The sequence below is a fragment of the Callospermophilus lateralis genome, chromosome 3, assembly GCF_048772815.1.
Source record: "Callospermophilus lateralis isolate mCalLat2 chromosome 3, mCalLat2.hap1, whole genome shotgun sequence".
NCBI classification, from domain to species: domain Eukaryota; kingdom Metazoa; phylum Chordata; class Mammalia; order Rodentia; family Sciuridae; genus Callospermophilus; species Callospermophilus lateralis.
In genome coordinates this window covers 56,957,510-56,984,514 of record NC_135307.1, presented here as the reverse complement: position 1 = coordinate 56,984,514, position 27,005 = coordinate 56,957,510, and the positions used below count along the sequence as shown (strand labels likewise).

Below are 27,005 nucleotides of genomic sequence, written 5' to 3'. Positions count from 1 at the left end.
GTATTTGTAAGGAGATAAATACCTTTAATGCATAGGACATATTAAAAATACATATTTTAAGAGTTTTTTTCTTAAATGTAATTTCAAAAAGCATCATGTAGCATATTCAGAGTCAGGGCACAAAAATGTATAAGAGTAGAAAAAATATCAAGACAGAGTTGAAAGAATGATACTCACGTGCTTTTGGTAAAATGTACATCCCTGTCTGATAGCAACCATACAAAACCAGTTATAGTTACTTACAAGGCAGTTTCCCATTTATAAGAATTTTTCCAGTAAAAATAAAGCCACCAATTTAAAGGTATGCATTTAGAGATAATGAATATAACTTTTTTGTAGAGGCAAAACAACTTAAAACATAGGCTACTTTCATAATATATATATATATATATATATATATATATATATATATATATATATATATATATAAAATATATATGACTATAGATGTGTATAACTATTTTATAAAATGGTAGGGAAGTATTTACATGAGGTGTTTTTTCATGAGAAAAGCAAAATTTTTAAAAAGTGTTACATGATTTAATTAAGAAAAACAAATCTTACATACAAATACACAAGTGTGTGTGTGTGTGTGTGTGTGTGTGTGTGTGTGTGAGTTTAAAGGAAAACAGAGTACCAGGACATCAGCACAGGTTAAAGTATTAATAAGAAGTAGGCTGGAAAGTGACACTAATTTGTAATGTATGAAATAAATTATATATGAAATAAATTATAATAGGCTAATGTATATCTGTTTGTGCTGTATGTCTCATTTTTACACATGCATACACACGTTTATACATCCATACATGCACACATACACATATAATTTTTGGGGGGTGGTACTGGGGCTTGAACACAGGGGCACTCGACCATTGAGCCACATCCCCAGCCCTATTTTGTATTTTATTTAGAGACAGGATCTCACTGAGTTGCTTAGTGTCTCACTTTTGCTGAGGCTGGCTTTGAACTTGCAATCCTCTAGCCTCAGCCTCTGAGCCTCTGGGATTACAGGTGTGCCCTACTGAACCCAGCTTTACACTTAAACTTTCTTTTTTAAAAAAATATTTTGTTTTAGTTGTACCTGGACCCAATACCTTTATTTATTTAGTTAGTTTTTAATTTTTATGTGGCACTGAGGATCAAACCCAGTGCCCCACACGTGCTAGGTGAGCGCTCTACCACTGAGCCGCAACCCCAGCCCCTATACTTAAAATTTCATGTCCTCATTTTTTAGGAGTTTGGTAGAAAATGGTGAGAAGGTGGTAAAGGAAATATCCTAGAATTGTTTTCTATGTCATTTGAAAGTTTAAAAAGTCTTTCACAATGTTTTGAACAACTAATAATAAAAAAATAAAAAAATAATAAAATAAAAAATAAAAATAAAAAGTCTTTCACCACAGTGATATGCAGAATAATTACCATAATATTGCATAAGAACTAAAAGACCTGTAGTTACAGGTATTTAAAAAAAAACATAGAAATGCCATGAATTCTAATTTGGGTTAGTGGATGACTAAGAGCAAAGTTTTACACTAGAATAATTCTAAATGTTATACTTAGCCTCCTTCTGATATATATCTTGCTTTCTGAAGTTGTCTGTGAGTATTCATTTTGTCTGTTTTCTTTAATGAGTTATAAGATAAAAATAGTTATTGTTAAAAAAAATCACTGTGCAGAAGAAGATACAAAACATTTCTTATCAACATTTGCACAAAATTTCCCATTGATGTATTGAAGAAAATAGCTTTGAAATTGGTAACTGCAGTGAGTCCTATAAATCATTGATACTAATGCTTTGTTTGTAATAAAGTGCTTTGTTCTTAATTTCTGATATATCTAACAATATTTAATTAGTTTCTTTTTTATATGACTTCAGGGCAACTTAATTTCATTCAGGTTGTAGCAATTGGAAGACACAAGCATATATTTAGCTTTATCTCTTTTATGTGCATTCTTCCTATAGTTATAATAGTAATGTAAATTCTTGTCCCTAAATTGGTAAAATAATATGCTTGACTCATTTTAGTGCCCGCAGTTGTATTGAGTAGCTATTTTTTAACACATTTGCATATTTTCTGTATAAGATTTTTGAGATTTATGGAAATTCCCAGAGGGAAAGATGATATCCAATACAGTATTTAGTGTGTCTTTGCCATCTGGGTTTTCAGATTCATTTGGTTTAATTCAAAGATTAAAGGCAGAAAAATTGGACCAAATGGTGGAATAAACCCCTGTGGAAAACATACTTCTGCTGTGATTATTTTTTAGATTAATTGATTCTTTAACTTGTAACTATACCCCATGACTTCAGCTGTAGTTAATAACTGATTAATCAAAGGCACATAGATTCATTGTGCCAGTGCATGCTGGGAGGCTAGTTAACTGTTTTATGTCACTCGAGTATCCTCCATAGAAATGGGACACAGACTATAACACATGTTTCCATGATTTAGTGAATAAAACTCAAAAGGTCCTTAATGTGAAAGAACTCTATTTGAGAGTTTTTAATGTAGAAAATATATCTATGCCATGAGATAAATAGGGAGGGGTAATCTAGGAGCCTGAGAGTTTGAATGAAAATCCCCTGAAAAACAGACACACCCCACTGATGAAATAAATCTTAAGTAATGTTGGATTGTAAAAATCCATATAAAAAATATATGACTAACATAATCATTATTTACTAAAATAACAATTTCAAACATTGAACAATTTTCTGAAGCTTCCTGCTTTATTTTTTGCTTTTAAATTCCTGGTTATTTCCTCTTTTGGATTAAAATGTACATCTCTCAGTTTATGGAAAAAACAAAACAAGGGGGGGAAACAACAAGATTCCTTTGATCATGTATTATCCTCTAATTACTCTCCTCTGTCTTGTCAGAGCCAAGTTTTTCAATGGGATTATTTCCATTAATCTCACTGTGATTTTACATGACTTTCACACCATACAGTACAGAAAAATGATTGTTAGTGCCACTCCACTGACAGAACTCTGGCAAAGGTTAGCAATGACCTATTTCTTGTCATATTTGAAGTCATTTTCTAGTTCTGTTCTAACCTTGACCTCTTTTCATCATTTTTCCTGCTTTCCAACCTCTCCATGCCAGTGAAAGTACTTTTAAGGTTTATTTTATCACAGATTAGTTTTGACTCTACCTCTCCCATCACTTTTTCCTTAGTCTGTTTCAAAGATTTCCCTTCTTTCTGGCTGCCCTTGGTGCTATCCAGGGCTCTCTCTTTGATCTTTACCTTTTTTTCACTCTGCACATTACTTGAGTGGTCCATTTCTCACATAGCATACTGATGAATCCCAAATCCATACCGATAGCCTGGATTTCTTATTGTGACTCCAGGTCATGCACATTGTGACCAGACAAGCACAGGTTCCAGGCATCCAGCATGATCCATGAAGAGCTCATCAATTTCCCTACTTTCCACCTCCCTGTGGCAGACAGTTCTCATTTTCCACTTCAAATTGCAGTGAATATACTATCTACCCAGCGGCTAAATCCAGATTTTGACACATTTTCCAACATTTTCCTCATCCTTCTAGCTAATCTGCCACCCAATTCAATCAGTTCACTTAAACTTTCTGTACATGTTCATAACCACCACCCTATTTCATATCTCTTAGCACTGTTCATCACAATTATTGCAGCCAGTTTCTTACTCATTTCCTTGCCATTATTTTCTCACCTCAGAATCTCCGATCCAGACAGAAGCACCTAAAGTCTAAAATGAAAGCTCACAATGGCCATTTATGTATGGCCACTACATAATATATATAACGAAATTAATTTTCCTTACCTTACCTGGTGCTACTAATAATTTGGTCCCTTTTTGTATTTCAAACATCCTATCCTAATATCATTTCCTAATACACAAAACTCTTCTCTAACATTGGTGGATATGTGATATTTAGTATTTACTCTGTTATCTTAGAACTTTATACATGCCACTTCCTGCTTTTCACCTTGCTTACTGTCTTTATAGTTCAGAATCTATCTTACACATTAACATTTTAGAAAGACTGTACTGTTCTTTCAAGATGGAATTAGTTCTGTCTTTGATTCACATCTCTATTGGATGCTTTATTGAACCATAATTGTGTTGTATTTTGACATCTTCTCTTTCTTTCATAGTGCATTACAGGTGAGTAACTTATGTAATGTTTATAATAATGTATAGCATATATAAATTTTAGTATGAAAATAATGGCCTACAAATTTCAGATTTAAATAAATTTGATTATAATATTAACTCTGGTAAATAATAAACTGACAAATTACATAATCACTCTGGAACGGCTTCCCAGGAAATTAAAAGAGACAAAACTGACATATGTAAAGTTTCTTTCAAAAGAAATTAGCTCAGAAGACATACCAACTATTAGGTCTATCACTATTAGTTGGATTGGGTTTTGTTTCATGAACATCTGCATGTTGAGGTCACATAAGAAATTGGAAAAATGCTTATAAAATGAAATGAGGCAAGTAAATAATTCTTATAGGTACACAAAGAAAAATGGAGAGAAGTTCAGATTGTGTTGGAACATTTCCTTTACCACTGTATCAAATGTAGGTTAAATTTTTCATGATGTAAATACTTTTGGGAGATGTTATTCTTTCTGGAGTTAAGAAAGGTAGCACACATCTTTTAAAACAATTTTCTTAAAATTACTTTAAACTGTCAGTGTCTGATATATTTAATCAACCATAAAAGGTTTCCAGAAAATTATTTGTTAAAACGGAGTAGCTGCTGAGCTTAAGTGTAAAAATTAATTTTCTGAGATCATTTTTATTTTGTATATATATAAAATAAATATAAATATATATATATGGTTATTCTTGCTGAAAACTGACATTGACCACATTAGTAACAATTTAGTCTTCCTTTATAGTAACTTAGGAGGTCATTATTGATAATTTATGTACATTATGTTGGTTTTTAAAACTAAAATATGGGTCCTATGCCCACAGGGATATACTTTATAGAAAATCATGAGTTATGTCAATAAAATATATTTAAAATGAATATTCATATACCAAATAATGTATTCAGTGATTTCTATCACTTTCATGTGTGTAAAATATGGCCACTCTTGACTAATAACAATTATATACTCTTTATGTTGAAGAATATTTTGCTCAAGTCATTGAGTATAATGTTTGAAGTTTAAACTTCACACATCTAGAATATCAAATTAAAATAAATTTATTTAAAGAAAATAAATATAGGTGTAATATCAGTTGTAATGGAAAACAATCCAGTGTGAATTTATAAATGCCATTTAGCATTAATATTGATTATTGAATAAATACAGAAGCAGATTTTATACTTCCTGAACTATAAATATAAACTAAAGGAAATCACAAATTTTAATATCCAGATCCTTGGGTAAAACTATATATCAGTTACCTGTTTAAATTCTGGAAGTACTAGAATATATAGTCTCTCAAATGAGTCCCTCTTAGGACTCAGCCAGGAAGGGTTACCTAGCCCAAGAACAATCTTGCTCATAATGACAAGTTCTAATATAGTGATCTGTCAGTGTACATTATAAAAAAGCTATTCAGGACAACTCTAAAAGGTTTTCAAATCAAGAGCTCTGTCTAGGTCATCTAAATGTTTTGTAGTAATGCCTCATAATTTAATTTCCCCATTGCCTAATCCTACTCTTCTTTCTTGAACACCACATGAGTTGATGTTCATGGCATTTTTAAATAAATTTCATAAATTCATGTCTTCATCAATCACATTTTCAAAAATCCCATTTTAGATGATCTGAAGAATTTGCTTCTAAAATGGAATTTCAGAGACACATCACCTAACTAATGTGTCTGACACTAAGGGCCCCAATACCTATTAAGTTAATATAAAGTAAAATTAATCTGTTACTGATATGGTCAATTTCAGTTTTCAGCAAGAATATATATATTTATTGAATAAATACAGATATATATATATATATATAAAAATGATCTCAAGAAATTAAGTTTTACCCTTCAGTTAAGAGCTATTCCTTTTCAACAAATAATTTTCTGGAAATCTTTGTCATTTTTTTTTTTTTTTTTTTTTGCTGAATATTTGTAAGAGGTCATAGCCAAGAATTTGCCTTGAGTATCAGAGGAGACTTTGGAATTGGACATTTGGGCAAAGCTGGGACTTCTAGGATTATGGGGACTCTTGTAGATGAGCTGAATTCATTTGTATTGTGAGATGGACATAAACTTGGGGCCCAGGGGTAGAATGTTGTGGTTTGGATATGAGGTACCTCTCAGAAGCTCATGATCACATTATGAGATATGACCTAATCAGTAGATTAATCCATTTGCTGGATTAATAATTTGAAAGAAGTACTAGGTGATAATTCTAGGGAGGTAGAGTGTGACTGGAGGAGGTAAGTCACTGGTGGTCTATATCAGTGACCCCAGTACCTCCCCTCTCTTTGCTTCCCAGCTCTCATGAGCTGAGTGTAATTTCTCTGCCATGCCTTTTAACTATGCTATTGTGCCTTTCCTCAGGCCCAGACCAATGGAATCTGCTGACCAGGGACTGAGACCTCTGAAACTCTGAGCCCCAAATTAAACTTTTTCCCCTCTAAAATGTCCTTGTTAGGTATTTTGATCAAAGTGATGAAAAGCTGATTAACATAAGTTTATTTACATTGGAACATTATAGCCTGATGTAGGATTTAATATCTTTGTAATATGGAATCTTGAAAAAATTAGTAGTCCCCACTAAATTAAGTATAAATTTGAGAACTGCTATGTAGATATTTAAAAAAAAAGATAAAAGACTCAGAGATTTATCAATTTGAGCATGATAGAGTGAATATATCAAGTCACATCCAGAAATATCATCATCTTACTGTCTTGGAATGGTGTGGAGGACATTCCATTGAAATAATGAGAACATGGTGATAACTGAGACATGAGAATCATTAAGAAGCTCAGTGATGACCGTCCTCTGTAGAAAAATATTGATGGACAGGAAATGCTATTAGATAATTGGGCTCTCTGCTTATAGAAGAGGTGACAGTATCTCAAAATAATAGAGGCTAGGAACTTAGTTGACATATGAAAGCTGGGCACAATTATCTTAATGAACAGCTAGTTTATGCATCCAGGACTCCAGATTTACAAACATCTATGAAGACTGTTAATAGGACACATCACTCCTAGGGACAAATTACATGGATAGCTAACAAAGTATTACATAATCTATAAAATTAAAACAAATCAAAGACACATGATCAGGAGACTGAACACAGTCATCTAATAACTCCTGACTCCTTTTCCACTTTCTGAAGCTGAGGCAATTTTCATACCTTGAACTCATTGACTGAGGGCAACTAAATCACTGGGAAGAACTTTGAAACACCACTTCAAGTACATCTAGTAATGTTCTAAGTTCTTTCTATAAAAAACATACACTCATTTACTGGTAGATTCATAAACTGGGGAAAGAGTACTCCTGAAACGTATTGAGGACTGTCATACACAGGATCCAAGGTGACCTGGATATCTAGGATTCTGTAGTGGGCATGATGCCATAGGATTATTTTGTCATAGTATATCTTACATCACCTAAAAATTCTAGCTTAAGAAAATAATAGGATGATCTTTTGAAAGGGCAATTGAATCTTGCAGATATAATATCTGGTGAAGAAAGGGTGCTATCCTCCATGATGCAGTTAAGTCCTAAAGCATTGACCATTATTATATGAAGTTTTCTTCTTTTTATGTCGGATATATAGGTCCAAGAACCAAGGAGTGACCTCATTTACTACCATCATATCCAATGACCCACTTGGGGAATCGGTGCTTTTCTTCCCGCAATTCTGAGTTCTTCCAGTTTAGCAGTTCCAATTCCCAGAAAGGGAAAAAGCTTTTATTAAATGACACAGCAAGATCCCCATTAATCTTTAAACCAGGGCTATTACTCAGTTACTTTAGATTCCTGTTTCGCAAAGCAGTGGATAAGAAGAGTCACTATCATTGAAGGAATATGTAGTCTATAGGAGCTGCTGGTGATAGGACTGTTGTTACAAGGTGAGGCAGCAGTGAAGAACGTATGTAATGCCCTATTGATGCACTAAGCCATTTGTTGTTATTTTCTTAACTGGTTTTGTTGGTAAACCAATCAGTGTGTGAGCCATGGCTTGAAAAAGATGTGGTGACCAAGATTTTAAATTTCTCATGACAAAGCTCCTGTAACCCCACTAGGGCAGCTACCTATAGCACAAGATGCACTATCCCAACATGTGAGCAATCTAGAATGCTAATTGTAGAAGGAGATGATGAATATTGTCTGACCAAATTTTTTTTTTCTGAAAGTCTCCCCAGGAATGGAGACTGACCAGAATCCTGTACTAGTTTTTCCTAGATAGAATCATCAAACCTAACAGGTAGATTGGAGTGAAATGTTATAGTGCACCTGCCATATTCCCTCCTCAGCCCTTACTCATCCAATTGCTGGGACAATTAGGCTGTTAACTAAGTTCCTTTCTAGAAATAGTCCTACCCAAACAGAGATTCCCTTTCCAATGTCCTAGCGGGGAGAACCAGTTGATTCAACAGGAGCTACATTTGTGAAGGCTTAGAGCTCCCTTGCCTCAGGGCAGGACAACTCTAAAGGCATTGCACAGATCTAAAATTTCTTCCAGAGCTAACCAGACACTTTTTGCAACTGTAGTGCAGCTTAACCTTTTCATGACCAGTCCTCCTTCCTTCACTCAGTCATATTTTTGACCTAGAAAGTACCACCCAATACATTTGCTGCCATATATCTCTTATTGTCTCTTTTCCCATACATATTACCTAAGACAAATACACATATTCAGTATATATTTAGGAATATATAGGATGTATATTTAATTATATTTTAGGAAATATATATGTATGTAAACTATATCTCACATTATGTATATTTATGCACATTTATACACAGCTATATATAATTTCCCTTAGAATTTTTTTAGCCATGCCTTTGACTTGTCTAAAACAAATCTTGTTTAGCCACATTAGTTTTTAATTCTTAAGAGAAAAGAATCACTTAAGAATTTTATGAAGTAGAAATTCCTAAACATGAGTGAATCTGACAGATGACTTAGCCAATAGAATTTTCAGTAAGCTGTTGTCACAGAATTTGATTTTTACAAGTCCAGTGACCCCAAACTTATTCAGTCCAGGGAGGAGCATATTTAACAATTGTTGTTAACTGAGCCTCTTGACACCACCACTTAGCCAGAAAAGAGATAAGGATATATCAATAAGTGGATGTTAGAAAGTATAATACTGTTAACTATCTGGAACCCTGGAAGAGTCACCATTTTTAATCAGCCAGTTGTTGACTAGCTAATACTCTTTTGTTCCTGAGCTGTCTTCAGAATTTTGTTCTTAAAGTATAATTCAGTTCATGTCTTCTAACAAAGAAGCCCATCACTAAGCAAAATTATGTTTTGAAGAAGAAAGAAAATAAATTGTTTATAATCAGCTTACACTAAACTTTTTCAAGTCACCAAGGCTGTTCTCAGTTAAGTAATCTATTGTAGGGCTTGATTTATAGGTGAAGAGGTAATCATTAAATCAGTGAATGTTTGGTAGATTTGAAAAACCTATATATATCTCAAGAAAATTGATTCTAGAATCCCTAAGTATTCCAATTTATTAAAATCAGGCAGAAGATATTCCTGTAGAGCTAATAGAGTTAAGTTGAAAGTTCCTTAAGTTTTACCAAAAAGCAGCAGTTGTTCTGTAAATTTGCACTACTATAATTAGAGGATTTTGAGGTAACTGTGAAAAGATGCTAATGTTGGAAGCAAAAAAGACCTCAAAAATGTTGCAAAACTAGAAATCAAAATATAATACTGTGAAGTAATTCATACTGATTTAAAGAAAAAAAAGGGGTTTAGAAAGTCTGAAATTTTAGATTTTTTTTCTTTGTTTGATTCCATGGAGCAACTATTACATCACTAGTTTTGTTAGCTTTTTATTATTTTTACACATCAAAAAGAATCTTTTCCATTGTTCATCAATGTCTTTTAAATATGCAGGATACCATACATTTATATACTTCCTTATTCTTCTGTCCATATAAATATTGTAGTTTTTGGCTGGGCATGATGGCACATGTCTGTAATCTCAGCAGCTCTGGAGACTGAGTCAGGAGAATGGTGAGTTCAAAGCCAGCCTCAGCAACTTAGTGAGGCCCTAAGCAACTCAGTGAGACCCTCTAAATAAAATGCAAAAATAGTGCTGGGGATGTGGCTCAATTTTTGAGTGCCCCTGGTTCAATCCCTGCCATGAAGAAAAAAAATCCTAAATTTTTTTTCAGGTTTTCACATAAAAGTGTTTGTCCTGTAGAAGTATTTGATAGCCTGAAGAAATGGGCAAGACCAATCTGTACTTTTTTATAATGACAGTTGTATACATTATGAATTGGTGAATTAAAGAAAACAACATGTAGTAAATGGGAGTTATTTAAATGCACACTGATGATGAAAAAATAATAGTAATATTAATAGTAAAAGCTGTTATTATTATTCACTATGAGTTCAGGGCTTTATGAGCTATCTCATGTAATCCTTCAAATGCCTCAATAATATGGTGCTATTATTATTTTCATTTTATTTAAAAGGAAATTTAAAATCATAAAAGTTAAATGTTCTTTCATAATGATAAAGATAAATTTGAAAAAACCTGGGTGAAGGTGATATTTGATAGCAAGAGTTTGCATTACCTGTCATAGATTGATGGTGTATTTCTTAATTTCTTATCTTAAGGAATACAACCCAGGATAAAAGGTTTAAAAACTAATAGTAGCTATAGTAATATGATATGTATTACATTAGTTATTTTCAGTTCTATATTAAGAACTGAAAAACTATGACCCATTAGCCAAATGCCACCAGAGTGCCTGTGTTAAAGTGTTAGTGTAACTCAGGAGGGACTTTCATCCTTCATCGATTTACCTACTGTCCTTGGCTACTGTCAGACTACAATGGTAGGGATGAGTAGTTGAGACAATAACCTTATGAATCACCAAATCCCAAGATATTTACAAATTGGCCGCTCCCAGAAAGTGGAAAACCCCATGGTGTATAGTCCTTTATAAAACATGTAAAATGATTCATATTTCTTTCTAATATTCAGTGGTAGAAATATTAATTCCCTTTAATAGTAGTATATTTTAGTACATTTCAAATTAGCAATGAATTAAATGAAGGCACAATTTAACAATTAAATGTTTTATTGTATAAATATTATAATAATTTATAAACATTGTTTTGATTTTAGTGTGTTATTAATAATTATTTAAAGAAGAAAATTTTTTAAAAGAGTCAATTGGACTGCATGATATTGATTTCTCTTTACTATTAGTTCCTCATTATTTTTTCTAAACTCTTGAATACTAGAGTTCTGAATTTTGTTCTCTCTCTTGGAGTTCTAATACACATGGCTATCAGCAAAGTATAGGAAATATATAAGGTCATTTGTACTGTCTCATTTGTACTGCTCTGATTAAAATTACTGTCACATTTTTTTTTACTTCTATTCATTGGAAATTTCTTTGTAAATGAGTGTAATTAGATCAATGAAAAAACATGAACCTATTGATAAGTAATATCAATTAAGAATATGCATCTGGTTAAGTCATAAATGTGCAGTGATTTAAAAGCCATGCAATTCATCACATTGTCACTTGGTTGTTTTTATTTTATTCTAGATTTGGATGACCCAGTCGTAACTGTTCATCAAAGTATAGGAGAAGCTAAGGAACAGTTTTACTATGAGAGAACTGTGTTCCTCCGGTGTGTAGCCAATTCTAATCCACCTGTTCGGTATAGCTGGAGACGAGGCCAGGAGGTGTTACTACAAGGATCTGACAAAGGAGTTGAAATTTATGAACCCTTCTTTACCCAGGTAAGAATTAAGAGACAGTATTTCTACACACTGTACTAGGACCCTTTTTTAATTCAGGCAGCATGCAATCTTATACCTATTCAAAAGACAGTTTTTCCAAATCTATTCCTTTGAAAACCAATGTATTTGAAAGACCATAGGACAGAAATATGAGTACAACTTGCATTATATACAGTAACTATATTTAAAAGGTGAAATTTTGAAAACAATTTTTTAACTTACTATATTGTAGCATATAATTCTTTACCCATAGTATTACCTAGGCTTCATTATAAAATACATAATTATAAATATTGCTGATTAATTTGGCTCTTATGGAAAATATTTCTCAAAATAAGAAATTTTGATTTCCCAATTAGCAATGGTAAACTTTTCAAGGAATTAAAGGATCTATTTAAAATATATTTGGCTTTGGTTTTAGGAGAAATCTGTATTTTATTTCTTTGTTCATTTTGTTTTTGATTTAGTTTAGGAATAGAGCCTTAATTATATTAAAAATGACTACAAGTCATTAAAACTTATTTAAGAAAACTTGAATCAATTTTACATAGAGTGAATAGAGTATAAAATACTATATATATGTGTATGTGTGTGTGTGTGTGTGTGTGTGTGTGTATATATATATATATATATATATATATATATATATATATATATATATCTTAATTATTTTTCCCTGAATAGAGTATAAAATACTATATATATGTGTGTGTGTGTGTGTGTGTGTGTATATATATATATATATATATATATATATATCTTAATTATTTTTCCCTCCTAAGATGACTTTGTTATTCATAACAAGATATAAATCATTTTTATGCTTATTTTTGCTTATTATGCTAGTTTTTTAATGTTTGTATATATTTTATACTTAGGTGTTATATATTTATTGAACTATTTTTTCCCATCAACTGCCATAAATACCTTATAATTTAAAAACTTTCCATGTTAACTTGTTTGTATTAGAACATGTTTTAGTTCATTTCTGCTGCTACAACAGAATATGATGAACTGGCTAATTTGTAGGTAGACACAACACCATTATTTTATTTTATTTATATGTGGTGCTGAGAATTGAACCCAGGACCTCATATATGCTAGGTGCGCACTCTACTGCTGAGCCACAACCCCAACTCCCGGATTGGCTAATTTATAAAGAAAATACATTTATTTTTCACAGTCTTGGAGACTAGAAAGTCCAATATCAAGATGCCAATCTCTGATGAGAGCCTTTTTCCTGTGTGCTAACATGCCAGAGAGGATGAAAGAAAGGTCATTTTTATAACAAAGCAACTTCTACAATAAACTAACTACTCCTGAGATAACATCATTAGTTCATTTATGGGGACCAAACCCCCCACTGCATAATAACCTCTTAAAGTTCCTATTTCTCTAAAATGGCACAGTATCAGTTAGAATTCAACATCAGTTTTGGAGTGGACATTCAAACTATGGCAGAGGACTTAAATAATAATTTATCTTCATGGGTCTGTAGCCTATGTATTCCATCACTTTGTAATGTAAATAATATCCAGTTAAAATATCTGAAATCTACAAAATAAAAAACTTTGCTTGAAATAAAGAGGTGTTCTACACAAGGCTCCTCCTTTATTAACTTTATTAATATATAAAGTAAAAGAGTGACTATTATATGAAACAAAAACTTTTGTCAAAATAGGGGTACACAATTCTGTGATAGTGAGCATTTCCTAGGAAGTATTAACATCTGTAGGCAATACAGAAGGAAGACAATGACTCCAAGAGCTCACCTATGTGAAAAATGACCGTGGTTGCAGGAACAATAATTGGTACATGCTGAGAACAGTGTGCTATGAAGCTAGGAGGGCATACTGGGACAAAATTGCCTAAGAATTCAGATGGATCACATGGCTGCTTATTCTTTTAATGTTAGAAAATTAAATTTCTTTGAAGGATATTAGATTTTCAATAATAATGCTATTCAATAATAATGTCTTATTTTTAATAAAAAGAGCTTCTAAGACAATGAGATATCTCTATCTTACATGCCCATTCATACTAGGTTAATAACTATATCAATTTGGATTGTATATTTATTTTACAATCCTATTGAGTGACAAAATCTTGTTTATAACTTTTTATAGATAATGTTTCCAGAATGAAATTGGTTTGTGTTCCTGAGGTTGATATGAAATCATAATAAGTCTAAAAGAAATAATTATGCTTTTCATACCTCTCTATTCACTTAATACTGAGACACATAGGCAAGCACATATTGCTATTTATGTACAAGTTTATAAAATAAATTAAGTTACAAAAATGAATGTAAGCTGGAAACCTTTATAGTTTTCTAATATCTAAGCATAATTATAAATAACTAAAATAGATATTTTTTAAATTCTGATTTATTTTAAAAGTAGCATGGAATTATTGCTTAAGGTAATGGATAATATTTAACTATAGCAATGGTAACATTGGTAAGGTCACTGACTAATATATAGCGTACCTTTTATTTATGTATTTTATTTAAAATATAGTTTTAAAAGTTTAAATATACTTGCTACAAATTATTTTGTAATTGTTCAATAAACATACTTAAATTTATAAATCACATATTCATTTTCTATTTTTTATAACTTTTGTGAAGATGTTCATAACATCTTCTTGTGTATTGTAATTATACCAGCTAATTACATGACTGAACATATTTACATCAATTACATAATTAGTTATAATTAGACTAATTAGACTAATTAGACTAATTATATGATTACACAATAATCAACTCAAAATTTCTTTTAAAAAATCATGGAAATTCATATTCACAAAGATTTCCAACATAACAGAATATCAACTTTATACGATCAACAAAATAATATTAACCTGTGATAAAGCAGGTATAATTGGTAAAGTTTAAATTCTATATACATGTATACATACATATATATCTAATACATATATATTTATATATATATGTGTATATACAGACCTTCCATTTGATAGAATATGGATGGACAGATTGACATGCACATACATTTGTATTCTCTGTTATACATTATACATATTTAAAAAAATAATTTTCATTATTTCCTGAATGTGGTGAATTACATGATAACTTTCAAATTATTTCATAATTCTGCCTGTAATTATTTATATTTTTTCAGTCCCTTTTGACATGGATAATCTCACTTGGAGACTACTTCACATGGCTTTTGTAGGTCCATGCCTTTTGATATGGAACCTTTTGACTACAAGAGTAATCATCTGAATTCATCCAGAACAGCTTTTTAATTCCATGATAATAGCAGAACCATTGAGAAATAGTGGACCTGGAGTCCACTATTATGGTATCTCTCTTGAGTTCCCTTCTCATATGCCCACTTTGCTGCTCTGTTCTAAATAATAATTAACAAGATATACATGTGCAAATCACTGTACCTTATTGGGGCATAATTGTTGGTCTTGAGGACTGGAAATCATCTCAAATGGTAACATTAATTCTCATTTAAGCCTTAAATTCTCAATATTCTTACCAATTTATTTTCTTTCTTTTTGGATGATCTAATGGCCAAAATTATTCCTCATCACAAAGACTCAAGTATATACAATATTTCAAAGATACATCTATTGCAAAAGTGATCTCTGAATTTTAATGAACAAACTTCCATTTCTAATGGATCAGATATACTTGATTATTTTATATATTTCTCTGGAGATTGCTTTCCATTTGTATTCTCTTGTCCACAGTGGTAGTTTAGTTTTTCTATAAATGATCCATGCCTCAGGTTCATAAATCCATCTTGTAGCTTTCTTTAATGTTACTCTTGTATTCCTGTTATTACTATTAGACTCAAAATAGTTCAAAACTATTTACTGAAAAACGTGCAAGACAAGTTATTGGCTCTGTTCTCTTCTAACCAGTAGTCTTTACTGATTTGACAACCTGTGAAACAGCACAAGTGGCAGGGACTAGAATTTAAAAGGAATTGCCCCCATAAAATGGAAAAGGCAAAATCAATATAAATATGCAATGTAAATGCCAGAAAACATATACACACATACTCAAATACTACTGACATAAATAGACAAAAATATTAATTCAGAAAATAAAGAAAAACATGTAGGAGGACCAGACTCAGAGGTAACAGCTTTTGGGTTTTAAAGTCTTTTTTGAAATAATGGCTATCAAGCAACATTCAAAATGACTGAAGGGGTACTTGTTGTTTGGTGGATTAAACAATCATGATAAGGCTGAAAATCAGGTTTAGAATAGTTATAAAAAAGAGAAGGTTAAATTTGAAGGGATCCTTCTTGTTTCAACTCAAATATGACCTCCTTAGAGATAACATCTCAGAATTTCCTACCTGATTATATTTCCATCTTTATCACCTTGTTTGATTTGTCTGATACCACTTAATACATTTTAAGATTATATGAATTATTTGCTTAAATATTTATTGTTTCAAACATAAATGATCCATGTCTTTTCCATGGCAGTGCTAGTATTTGCAGCAACAAGTACTTGACACAGGTTATGGACAGTGATGAGCTGTTCAATGAAGTGAGATTATCATTAATTTTATATAAACACTCTAATCAGAAAGTAATATGCATATAGAAAAGTACATGAAATATAAGTACATAACTTGATGAATTTTTAGAGATCGTATCTGTCTTAGTAGTATGAAGATGAAGAAACAAAACTTTAGACCAGGTCACTCCTTTCCTTGTTTTAGTTAATTTTAAATCAGCTTCTGGCTGTTCATTAAGCTTTGATAGCAATTGACTTTCTTTGCTATATGAAAACTAGTCTGGTTGTAGAGTACCTAATGATTAAAGAAGAACTGTGGTTTTCCATAGTAAGCAGCATATTACTTTAGCCAGAACATATATACCCAATCAATATTTGTTAAATCAATAGTTGATGATGGGCTGAAGCATGTACCATGCCTGTGAGAGTGGAAAGGAAAAGTCATTTGTGAAAGAAAATTGAAAAATGAGTCAAAAAGCACTGTTGTTATTGCATATGGGGAAGGAGAGACACCAAAGAGTGAATGATAACATAAATTGTGAGTCTGAATGGGTGGCGGGGAACTATGGTGGTTGTGGTTATAAATGTAACAACATCCAAAGGAAAAACTGATGGGAGGTGGCAGGGTCAGCAATGGAATAGGATAATAAACTCACTAAGTTTATATGATTTTGAAAATGCTCATCAGATAGTTATCAAAGAATGTGAGATGACAGTGTGGGTCAGAGTAAGGTAGAAAATGGTGAAGTCATGCATAGAGAGGTCAAAGGAAAACACTGGTGAAGTCATGCACAGAGAGGTCAAAGGAAAACCCAGGAAGGGAAAGAAAGAAATCTATATATATTCTATTTATTTTTTGTTGGCAAAGTATGATGTGTCTGGATTTTTGGAGAAGACTGTGTAATGGTGGAAAAATAGATGTCAATGAATAGCTTTTAAAAAATCACCAAAGGGAATTAAAAAAAATGAATATATTTACTTTAGAGATCAAGAATGAAAAATGAAAAGAAAGAAAATAAACTAAGAGAGAACAAACAGTATCAACTATTGCATATAAAAGGACAGGAAATATTAGAAAAATCGAGAATTGTTAATTACAGTACTCTAGGTGATTTTTCTAAGTATGATATTTTTCTTTTTCAGCAGAGATTTTTCATTTATCTATATATAGGTGTTAATTGATAATATGATAATGGATTGGATTCTATGAGGAGTGTGTTAGCACAAGATTGAAGACTTAAATGTGTATAATAAATAGTGAAATGGAAATCAACCAAGACATGAATAAATTATTGTGATCATAACTGCCTATATATGAAGGGTTGTTACACTAGAAAAGATAATCTAAAATGTTAAACACAAGTAGAGAAATTTGGAAGCATTAAAAAAAGATTTATTGAACTTTGAAAAAGAACATCGTCAATGGCATTACTAGGTTTAGTTATAATGGAGTGTTGGAAAAGTGATATCCATAAAATATAAATTAAAAAAGAATTTGTCAGTGAAAACAGAAATAAGTTGTACTATGGAGTATAATTAACTCTATGTTGAGTTTAGTGACTGTATATTTAATTATACATCTAAATGATAATGTTTATTGTATGTATTTGAGAATCATTACCACTGTATGATTGCTTCTAGAGTTTGAACTACATATAATAAAATTTCCAGAAATATTAAAGGTTGTTCTTTTAAGAATTTGAAGGAGTAATTATGCATATAATTATATGTAAATATTTAATTGCATATATAGTATAGTATTTTATTACTATCTATATCTGTATGTCATTTATAGTTCTGTTGATTTATATTTAAGTTTTATTTCTTGTGGTATGATTCAATTTGCACTTGATTCTTATTTTGTATTATCTGTGAAAATTTTCTAGCCAAACTAAAGTGTAATCTTGATAATCTGTTACTAAAATAATATTATTTTTTATTATATACACAAATTTCTATTGATTATTTAATATAGTCATTACATTTTTCCCTAACTGAGTTTAATCTCTGATTATATTTCATTTATTTAACATCTATTCAACTCATAACAAGTGCCAACTTGGTAGTAAATTCTGCAGAAATAATATGCACTAAGAAAAGCCCAGGATGGTAAAGGGTAATTAGAGTACTTTCGATTAAAAAAAACACACATTGACTTAAAATAATCTTTTATATGCTAGCTCGTGTGTATGGTACTGAAAATACAATAGTGGGAGCAAGCATATATAATCCCTACAACCTAGGTAGTTACTGAAAAAAGGAGGAGTCTAGCAGAGGATAAATCCATTGCCCAAATAACTGAGACCATTACAAAGAGATAGAAATAAAATTCATCAACAGATTTCTCCTCTATCAAAAAGTGAGGGAAGACTTACTTTTGTAACTTAGCAAGAACTTGATGGAATTCATTAGATAGAGAAGTAAATGGTATGCAGAAGGAGGACCCTGGAAGTGTGCATGTACATTAGACACTAAGAAAATGGAATGAGGCCAGAAATGCAAGGAAAATGCAGATCACTTAGGGTTTGACAGTCGAGTTAATAGCTATAGACTTTATTTGGAAGAACAATATCAAGTCATTCATGTGATCTAGCAGGGAAATGACATTGATATGATTGGTTTTCATATTTTAAAACAGGGTAATAAAACAGTAGCAATGTGAAATGATGGGTATGTTAATTACCTTGACTGTGATAATTATTCATAGTGTGTAAGTATATCAAAACATCAAGCTATATACCTTAAATACACACAGTTCGTGTCAATTAACCTTCAATAAACATTTGCAAAAATCCTGGATGAAGTGCAGTTTATTGTACTTAAACTACAATAAGCACAATAAGGAAACATTTTAGCTGAATATTAGAGTTTAAAGCATTATGATTAAAATTTAAAAGAATTATTCAGATTAAACATTTTTAAAGGTCAATAAAAGGATCTAGCTGAGAGAAAGATAATGAATATATTAATAGGAAATTATAATCCAGTCTAAGAGTCCAGTTATTAAAGAAGGAAGAGTGGGTCTAGAGGAAAAATTTGAAATTTAATTTGGGAAATGTTGAGTTTAGATGTCACAGAAGCATCAAATGGAAATGCTGGTTCAAAAATTTTGGTAGTAAGAAACAAATATATATCTGAAACTTAAGGGAGAATTCTGTATTAAGGATACAGCCTTTGGAAAGGGCAGGAGAATGAGGCTTGCAGTAGAAATTCATTAGCAAAAAATAATTTGTCACCTAGCGAGATTTTATAAAGTGAGGTTAACTGTGTAACAAATAGAATCCCAGGGAATACCTACTTAAGTTCTGAGAGTAGGAAAAACAAAGGTATCTTCAGCAGTTCAGTATCACAGACAGAGGAGATGTATGACCTCATTCAAAATGTCTGAGTAACCTGGTTCTAGGATAACATTTTCTTTCTACGACTCTAAGCACATTTTTTTCTAAGAATTTTATATATTTAATGTACAAGAGTCCTATAACACAAAAGAACATGTTTTAAATGTATTCTAAGAACAGTCTTGTATATATTTATTTGTGTGGGATACATTTATATTTGTATGTATAGGAAAAATCTGCAATTACAAACCATTCTTTTGTACTTTATCAGGGAGACAATGCAATGACATTTTATATTTTTTAGAAGTGAAAAGAAACAGTAACTATATGAGGTGATGTGCATTCCAATTAATTCAATCATAGTGAATATTTCACAATGTGAAAAATAAAAGTTTATTGTTTATTCTACTGAGGACAATACTGAGGTGTGACTGATTTAAAAGCAAATTTTGATAGTGAATTGAAAAGATTACATCTACAATGGCATGTATATTTCAGTGGGGATTCATTTGACACATTTGGAAGACTGTGTGCTCCTGTCTGGCTAAGCTTTATTGCAAATGAACAATGGTGCTTTTATGTATCAAATTACTAAATGTCCCACTCCTTCTTAATAGAATATTAATTATTGCAATTTGGGGAACTTGACTAATGTTGGGGAACTTGACTAATTTGGGGAACTTGACTAATGTTACCCAAGTAGAATGAAAACAATACACCACCACCAACAACAACAACAACAAATAAACCACATTGTCCTGGACAGATGGGATCTGAGAAAAAATAATATAAAACTTATCCCAAATATGAAGTTATTGGGATACTGTTTTGCTATTATCCTAAATAAATTCCTTATGAGAAGTATTGTTTTAAGATTCACTAATGACTTTACAAAGGGAAGAAATCTTAGGGGATCTAATTTGAATGGAGTCCAGGATTTTTTTTTTTTTCACTTTGTACCTTTTGAACAGTTTCTTTCTAATGTTTTTCTTTGGTCCTTCCTGGCTCATTCGGAGGGCCACTACTTCTGGCCACTTGCCTGATTTGGGTCTATTCATAAATTTACCTAGAAGACCTAGTGTTTGAGCTTCTGAACATAAAATACAGCAAGAATAAAAATAATAAAAACATTCACAAATTCTTCTTCCATAAAGTTTTGATCTTTCACCTTTCATTGCTCCATTTACACAAGATATTAATGTATGTAAATTTAGTTATCCATCATTAGATTTGCTTCATTAACTTTGTTCTAAAAACTCTATTTATTAGCTCTTCTTCAGGGTCTTCTTTCATAATGTTTTATGTTGAAGTCTGCATAGATTGCAGTGTTTGTTGAATAAACTCAATTATTAAGCTTACTGTTCAGATCTTTGCATAATGATTTGCATAACTACCATCAGAAATAGATTTTTCTCCCCGAGGAAGTTAGTTTGCAAAGAAAATGTTATGAATTTTCATTGTAGTCTCTTAGTTTTTACCTCTAGGCAAATTACAGTATTATTTTAAAATGCAGTGTTTCTTTTTTAATTTAGGGCATGTTCCTTAAGAAAATAAGGCAATCTTCCATATTTTAATAATAATAATATAATTTAATACAATAGAGTGCCATTCTTTGCTCATTCCCTCGGGTTACAATAGAATTTTTTAATGACTCCTTTCTACATTTTCAGGGTGAAACAAAAATCTTAAAACTAAAGAATCTTCGACCTCAGGACTATGCTAATTACAGCTGCATTGCTTCAGTGAGGAATGTGTGTAATATACCTGATAAGATGGTGTCATTTAGACTTTCCAACAAGACAGGTATGGAACTCTCTGTTATATGTTTACTGTCTGTAACTAATTTTTAAAAGCATTCTTCAATCTTCTTATAGACCAAATGATTTCTATAATATATGTACAATAAGCACCTTTTTCCCCAGAAAAATCTAGGAAATACTAAAAGCTTTTGGTAAATAAAGGTTAAATTTTAATTGCAGTATGCTCTATGAAATGTGTTTATGTATCAAACATATAAAATCATAGGTCCTTAAAATGTGTTCATGAATACCACAAGCAAACCTGTATCCTATTCACAGAGATTTTTTAGGAATATTAGATTTTTCATATACAAATTCGTGATCTAAGTTGTTAAAAGTGTGTTGTGATCCCAAAGCTAAGTGAGAACCATTCTTTTATGTAAAGAAAGCTAATTGCTAATTTCAGCTAGGTGTTTTAGGACAGTATTTTCCCAGGAAATGTCAAAACATTAGCAGGATTGCTACTCAATATAGCCTGTGTTTAATAACACAGACTTCAGAATAACTGAAAACAAATTTAGAAGAGATTGTTAAATGAAAGAGTAAAGAAAGAGCCCATGAATTAACTATCTTCTCTATGATTGTATATAAACAATCACCTTCACAAATCAGTATTTATACTGGTTTTGAAATTCCAATTTTCAGTGATAGGGGTAATTTTTTTTGATTCAATACATATATTAAAGAGTTTAAAAGAGCCCCTTTCCAAAAATAAAATAAATAAAATATAATAAAAAGAGCCCCTTTCCATTGCTTTTGTTGTGGCTTGGTCTAGATCTTAGTTCTATCTCTTACTTGTTGAGCAAATTCCTTCACATTTCATTGCCCCATTTCCTCATAAACTTATAAAGCAGTAGGAAATAAGAGAAAATAAAATCATGGAATTTTCAGGTAAATGGATAGCATTGAAGAAGATAATGCTAAGTGAAGTTAGTCAATCCCAAAGAACAAATGCAGAATGTTTTCTTTGATATAAGTAGGCTGACTCATAGTGGGGTAGGAAGGGAGACCATGGGAGGAATAGATGAATTCTAGATAGGGCAGAGGGTTGGGAGGGAAAGGGAGGGGGCAGGGGATTAGCAAGAATGGAATGTGATAGAATTCATTATCCAAAGTACATGTATGAAGACACGAATTGATGTCAACATACTTTATATACAGAGATATGAAAAATGTACTATATATGTATAATAAGAATTATAATGCATTCCACTGTCATTTTTTTAAAAAAAATCAATAAAAAATGAAGTTTAAAAATAAAGTAGTAGGAAAGAATTAATGAGTTGACATGTCTCAGGCATATAAAATATACTTTATTATTTCTTCCAACAAAGAGCTGGTCTGCAACTCTAATCAGTTCATTTTGATGAAAAGATTAAACTTACGATTTTATTGGAAGAAACAAAGAAAGCTCATACATTGAATTATCAACATGTTCCGTTGAGTTTCTAAAATTTCAAAATGTTTAATATTTTATCAATTTATTAATTTATTTATCAGAAACTTCTTGGGCCCCTATCATGAAATAATAGATGTAGGGATATTAGCAAAGTGCAAATTGCTTTAAACTGGATAGTGTTCTATTAAGTAACACATAAAAGTCATTATAAGAAAGTTATAAGGAGAAAGTAGGGTAAAAAAGTGAACATAATCAATAGTGGTAGAATTATGTTGCAAAAAAATGAAAATGTAAAATTTTAGCAGACCTAAGACATAAAATTTAACTATCTCCTTTCTTTTCAAGAAAGGAGATAGGATATTGTGAAATAAAAATAAGATATTAACATAAGAAAACTAGTTGTAATCATGTGGTTATTGTCATGAAACACATTATAACAATTATATGAACAATTATAATTAATTTTCTTAGCTTTGATATATGTTTAAAATACAGATGATGCAGAGAGGGAAAAATAAAGTAGAAGAAGGTTCTTGGATGGGGAAAGGCGTTGCAGTGGAGTTACGAAGACCAGAAAAGTTTGATGAATTGTTACTTTGGTAGAGCTTTCTTGAAGTGATTTATTAATTTTTAAAGTCTTTCATGTTTATTATCTCAGATTGCCTTTATAAAAATGGGATATAAATAGGAAGATTTTAAAAAGTTATGTATTTTCCTATTATCTGACACATAACCATCCTTCAGAAATTGAAGTATTCCTTTTGGGTTGTTCTGAGAATAAGTAAAATTAGCATACACGCAAAGAAAATATTTAAAGACTAAGAGGTGCAATTGGTATTTGAGGTACAAATTATTTTTGGTATTTTTATGCTGCAAAAAATATATGGTCTTGGGCTGGGGATGTGGCTCAAGCGGTAGCGTGCTCGCCTGGCATGTGTGCGGCCCGTGTTCGGTCCTCAGCACCACATACAAACAAAGATTTTGTGTCCGCCGAAAACTAAAAAATAAATATTAAAATTCTCTCTCTCTCTCTCTCTCTCTCTCTCTCTCTCTCTCTCAAAAAAATATATATGGTCTTATTATGTCTGAAGAACTCACAGCTCATAAAGAATAGGGCCACGATTGATCCTAATGTGAGATTAAACAAGAGCCTAACCAGCTCTTTAGTTTTCACATAACTAGAGAAAATGAATTGAAAATCAAGCCATGGTGTTTTATTAGAAATACATAAAGACTTTTAATTTTAATGGGGACAATTGTCATGAAAGGTGACAGAATTCCTGAAGTCTTTTAAAGCATCTAGGTGATTTTAACTTTGAGGTTATTTTTAATAATCACCAGCTCAGAAAATAGAGTCTGGACTATCTTTATAGTGGGCACAGCTGTGCTATAAAAACAAATATTTTGTTCAATCTTTCACAATTCTGTCCTATTCTTTATTTTTTCTAGTTAATATATACCTACATTGATCAAACAAGGAAAAACATCAGTTTTTTTCTCTTGTGAATTATATGACAAAAATTTCAGATTGATGTTATTACAAAATGAGTTATGGTAAATAATCGGGTTTAACATATAAGCTAATATTTGTTTGACTCTTCAATAACTGCAATCAGGCAGGCATGTAATATGCCTAACACTTTACATATTCAAACCAGGTTTGCTTCAGAACTTTTCTCATCTAGTTGTGCTCATAGTTGGAAGGGCTTGTGCATTTCAAATAGGTGAAATCATCGAGGTAACTCTCAAAGAGCACCAGTAATAAATTAAACTTGGAGTATCTTCATGAAAGCTGTTCTATGAACTGACAAGTGCACAAAGGCTAGTTAATTGCTTAAGTTACCATTGTCATAATCCATGTGAAATCAAATACTCCTTATGATTCTCATTATCATAAATCTCTAAGTGACATGATAAAATGCCCGTGTTTTTTTCTTATTTTGTATTGTTGGTGGTGCATTATAGTTATATGTAGTATTTAGTATGTATATAATATCAGGGATCATTTTGGCATAATCATACATGCATGTTATATTATTTGTTCCACTTTAGTCCCCAGTACTTCCTCTTTCCTCCCCAATGCCCATATTCTGTAGTCTTGGTTTACAAAATGTAAAGGAGAATGTGTACCTTACTGAGATGGAAAAAAAAACATATTATAAATCTTGCAATATGTTTTGTTAGCCTCCTCTATAAACTAGTTTGTTTATAAATGTGCTAACTTTGGAAATGATTTTCATAAGGTTGATCAATTAATTCACTAATATACTTTTGACACAGAAAAATTTTTACTGCAACATCTCTGCAGTCAAGTAAAGTTTTTAATTGTAATAAGTATATAGTACTTAGAAAACTAGGGTCTAAGAGTCATTTTAAAAGTCAGTATCATCTATAGAAGTCAATGTGTTTTCTCAACTTTTTCACTATGAATTGGCATTGTAGCTCATAATTTTATGCCCACAGAGGAAAGTACCCAGTAATTTATGGGTCCCACTGATTGCCTGACAATGAGAATATATCTCCTGTCACAGAAGTGTCAGTAGGCATCATACCTAATCTAGTGTCTTAAAGCTTATCATGACAATTCCCAACATTATATATGTGTGCACGCGTGTGTGTGCATATATATATACATACATATGCATAGGTATATATATGGATATATAGATAGATAGATATACTTATGAGATGAAGTGCCAATTTATTTGTCTCTTGTTATGCATATTTATCAATCGACAAAGTGCTATGGCAGGGTCCTAAAGTTATTGTGGTTATTCTTCTACTTCCATTTGGAAGAAAAAAATTATATTAGTTCTTGATTGATAAAATATTACTGTAGTATTATTTCTCGTGGTTTAAAAAATAAACCTGTTAAGATTTGTAAGTTCAGAATCTTAATAAGAGTATGTGTATTTTGAAGTGATCATAATTATGGCAACTGATCATAAATTATTTAAAAATTTTCAGATTATGTGTATTTACAACATAAAGGTATATATAGAAATTATGAGAAAACAAATTTCATTTATTTTAATGTATTTCAAGCACTTACATGTTGATATCTCATAATTTCAAAGGCAAATAAGAATTAAGTAGGTTACCCATATTAGGTTGAAAAACATATTTTGTACCTTCTTGGGAGGTTATGATGAATTCTATAAGGAAATGGGACTTGTGGGGCTAATTTTACTTAATTATATAAGTGCCTTGATTTAGTGTGTTCAACCTTAGCAGTTATAAAAAAATATACAATTGAGAAGTCTTCCTACAATGCATGTTACATTTAGAAACCAACTCATCACACAAGTATACTTGCCATAGAATTAGTGGAGACCTCCTTCACCTCCTTTCTGGCCTGTCCCTCTCCCTACTCTTCTTTCTCTCTTTCTCTCCTCCCACCCCTCCCTTCCTTCTGTCCCTTCCTCTCTATCTCTCTCAATCTGTATTAATAAATTATCATAGAATAAGAGTAAAAAAAAATCTCTCTTCTTTATGCTGGGCAACTATTATCTGTTCTAATTTTTATAACTCATAGGGAATTGAAGATAAATGCCCAGCAATTACTGTGAAATTCAATGTAAAATGTTTTGTATGCTCTAGTCCTTTTATGACAGTCTTCTTCAAGGTTAAAAGAAATGCAACCTACTTATCTAGGCGTTATGAAAAATAAATAATATTTTAATTATAGAAATGTTGATAGATGGGGGCATGAAACACAAATACATGAACACTTCCTCCCGTGACACAGTGCCTGTTGTCACAGAAGGTAAGTTCAAAAGCAAATTAGGAAGCAGCAACAGAAACTCTCCTGTCACCTGTACTTGAGTACTAACCTCAATCCTTTTCCTTAGTTGTATGGATTTTTTAGCTTCCTGCCTCTAGAGGACAGCCACAAAATCTAGGTAATGGTTGACATCACTTATTAGAATGTATTATGTTATTTAACCAACAATCATAAGAAAGACTCTCTAGTTTTGTGAGAAAATACATATTGAAAATATGATGATGTCTAGTGTTAGTACAGTT

The 27,005-nt window shown here is 31.4% G+C and overlaps 1 protein-coding gene across 2 annotated transcripts in view; it reads left to right on the top strand.

Moving 5' to 3' along the window:
* The window catches only part of Mdga2 (MAM domain containing glycosylphosphatidylinositol anchor 2), a 758,737-nt gene that overhangs the window by 470,656 nt on the left and 261,076 nt on the right, over window positions 1-27,005 (top strand). For both annotated transcript variants that reach the window (XM_076848261.2, XM_076848262.2), the window contains exons 4-5: window positions 11,734-11,930; window positions 21,452-21,584. In XM_076848261.2, the coding sequence (XP_076704376.1) occupies window positions 11,734-11,930; window positions 21,452-21,584 (330 nt within the window). The remainder of the gene's footprint in view (window positions 1-11,733; window positions 11,931-21,451; window positions 21,585-27,005) is intronic.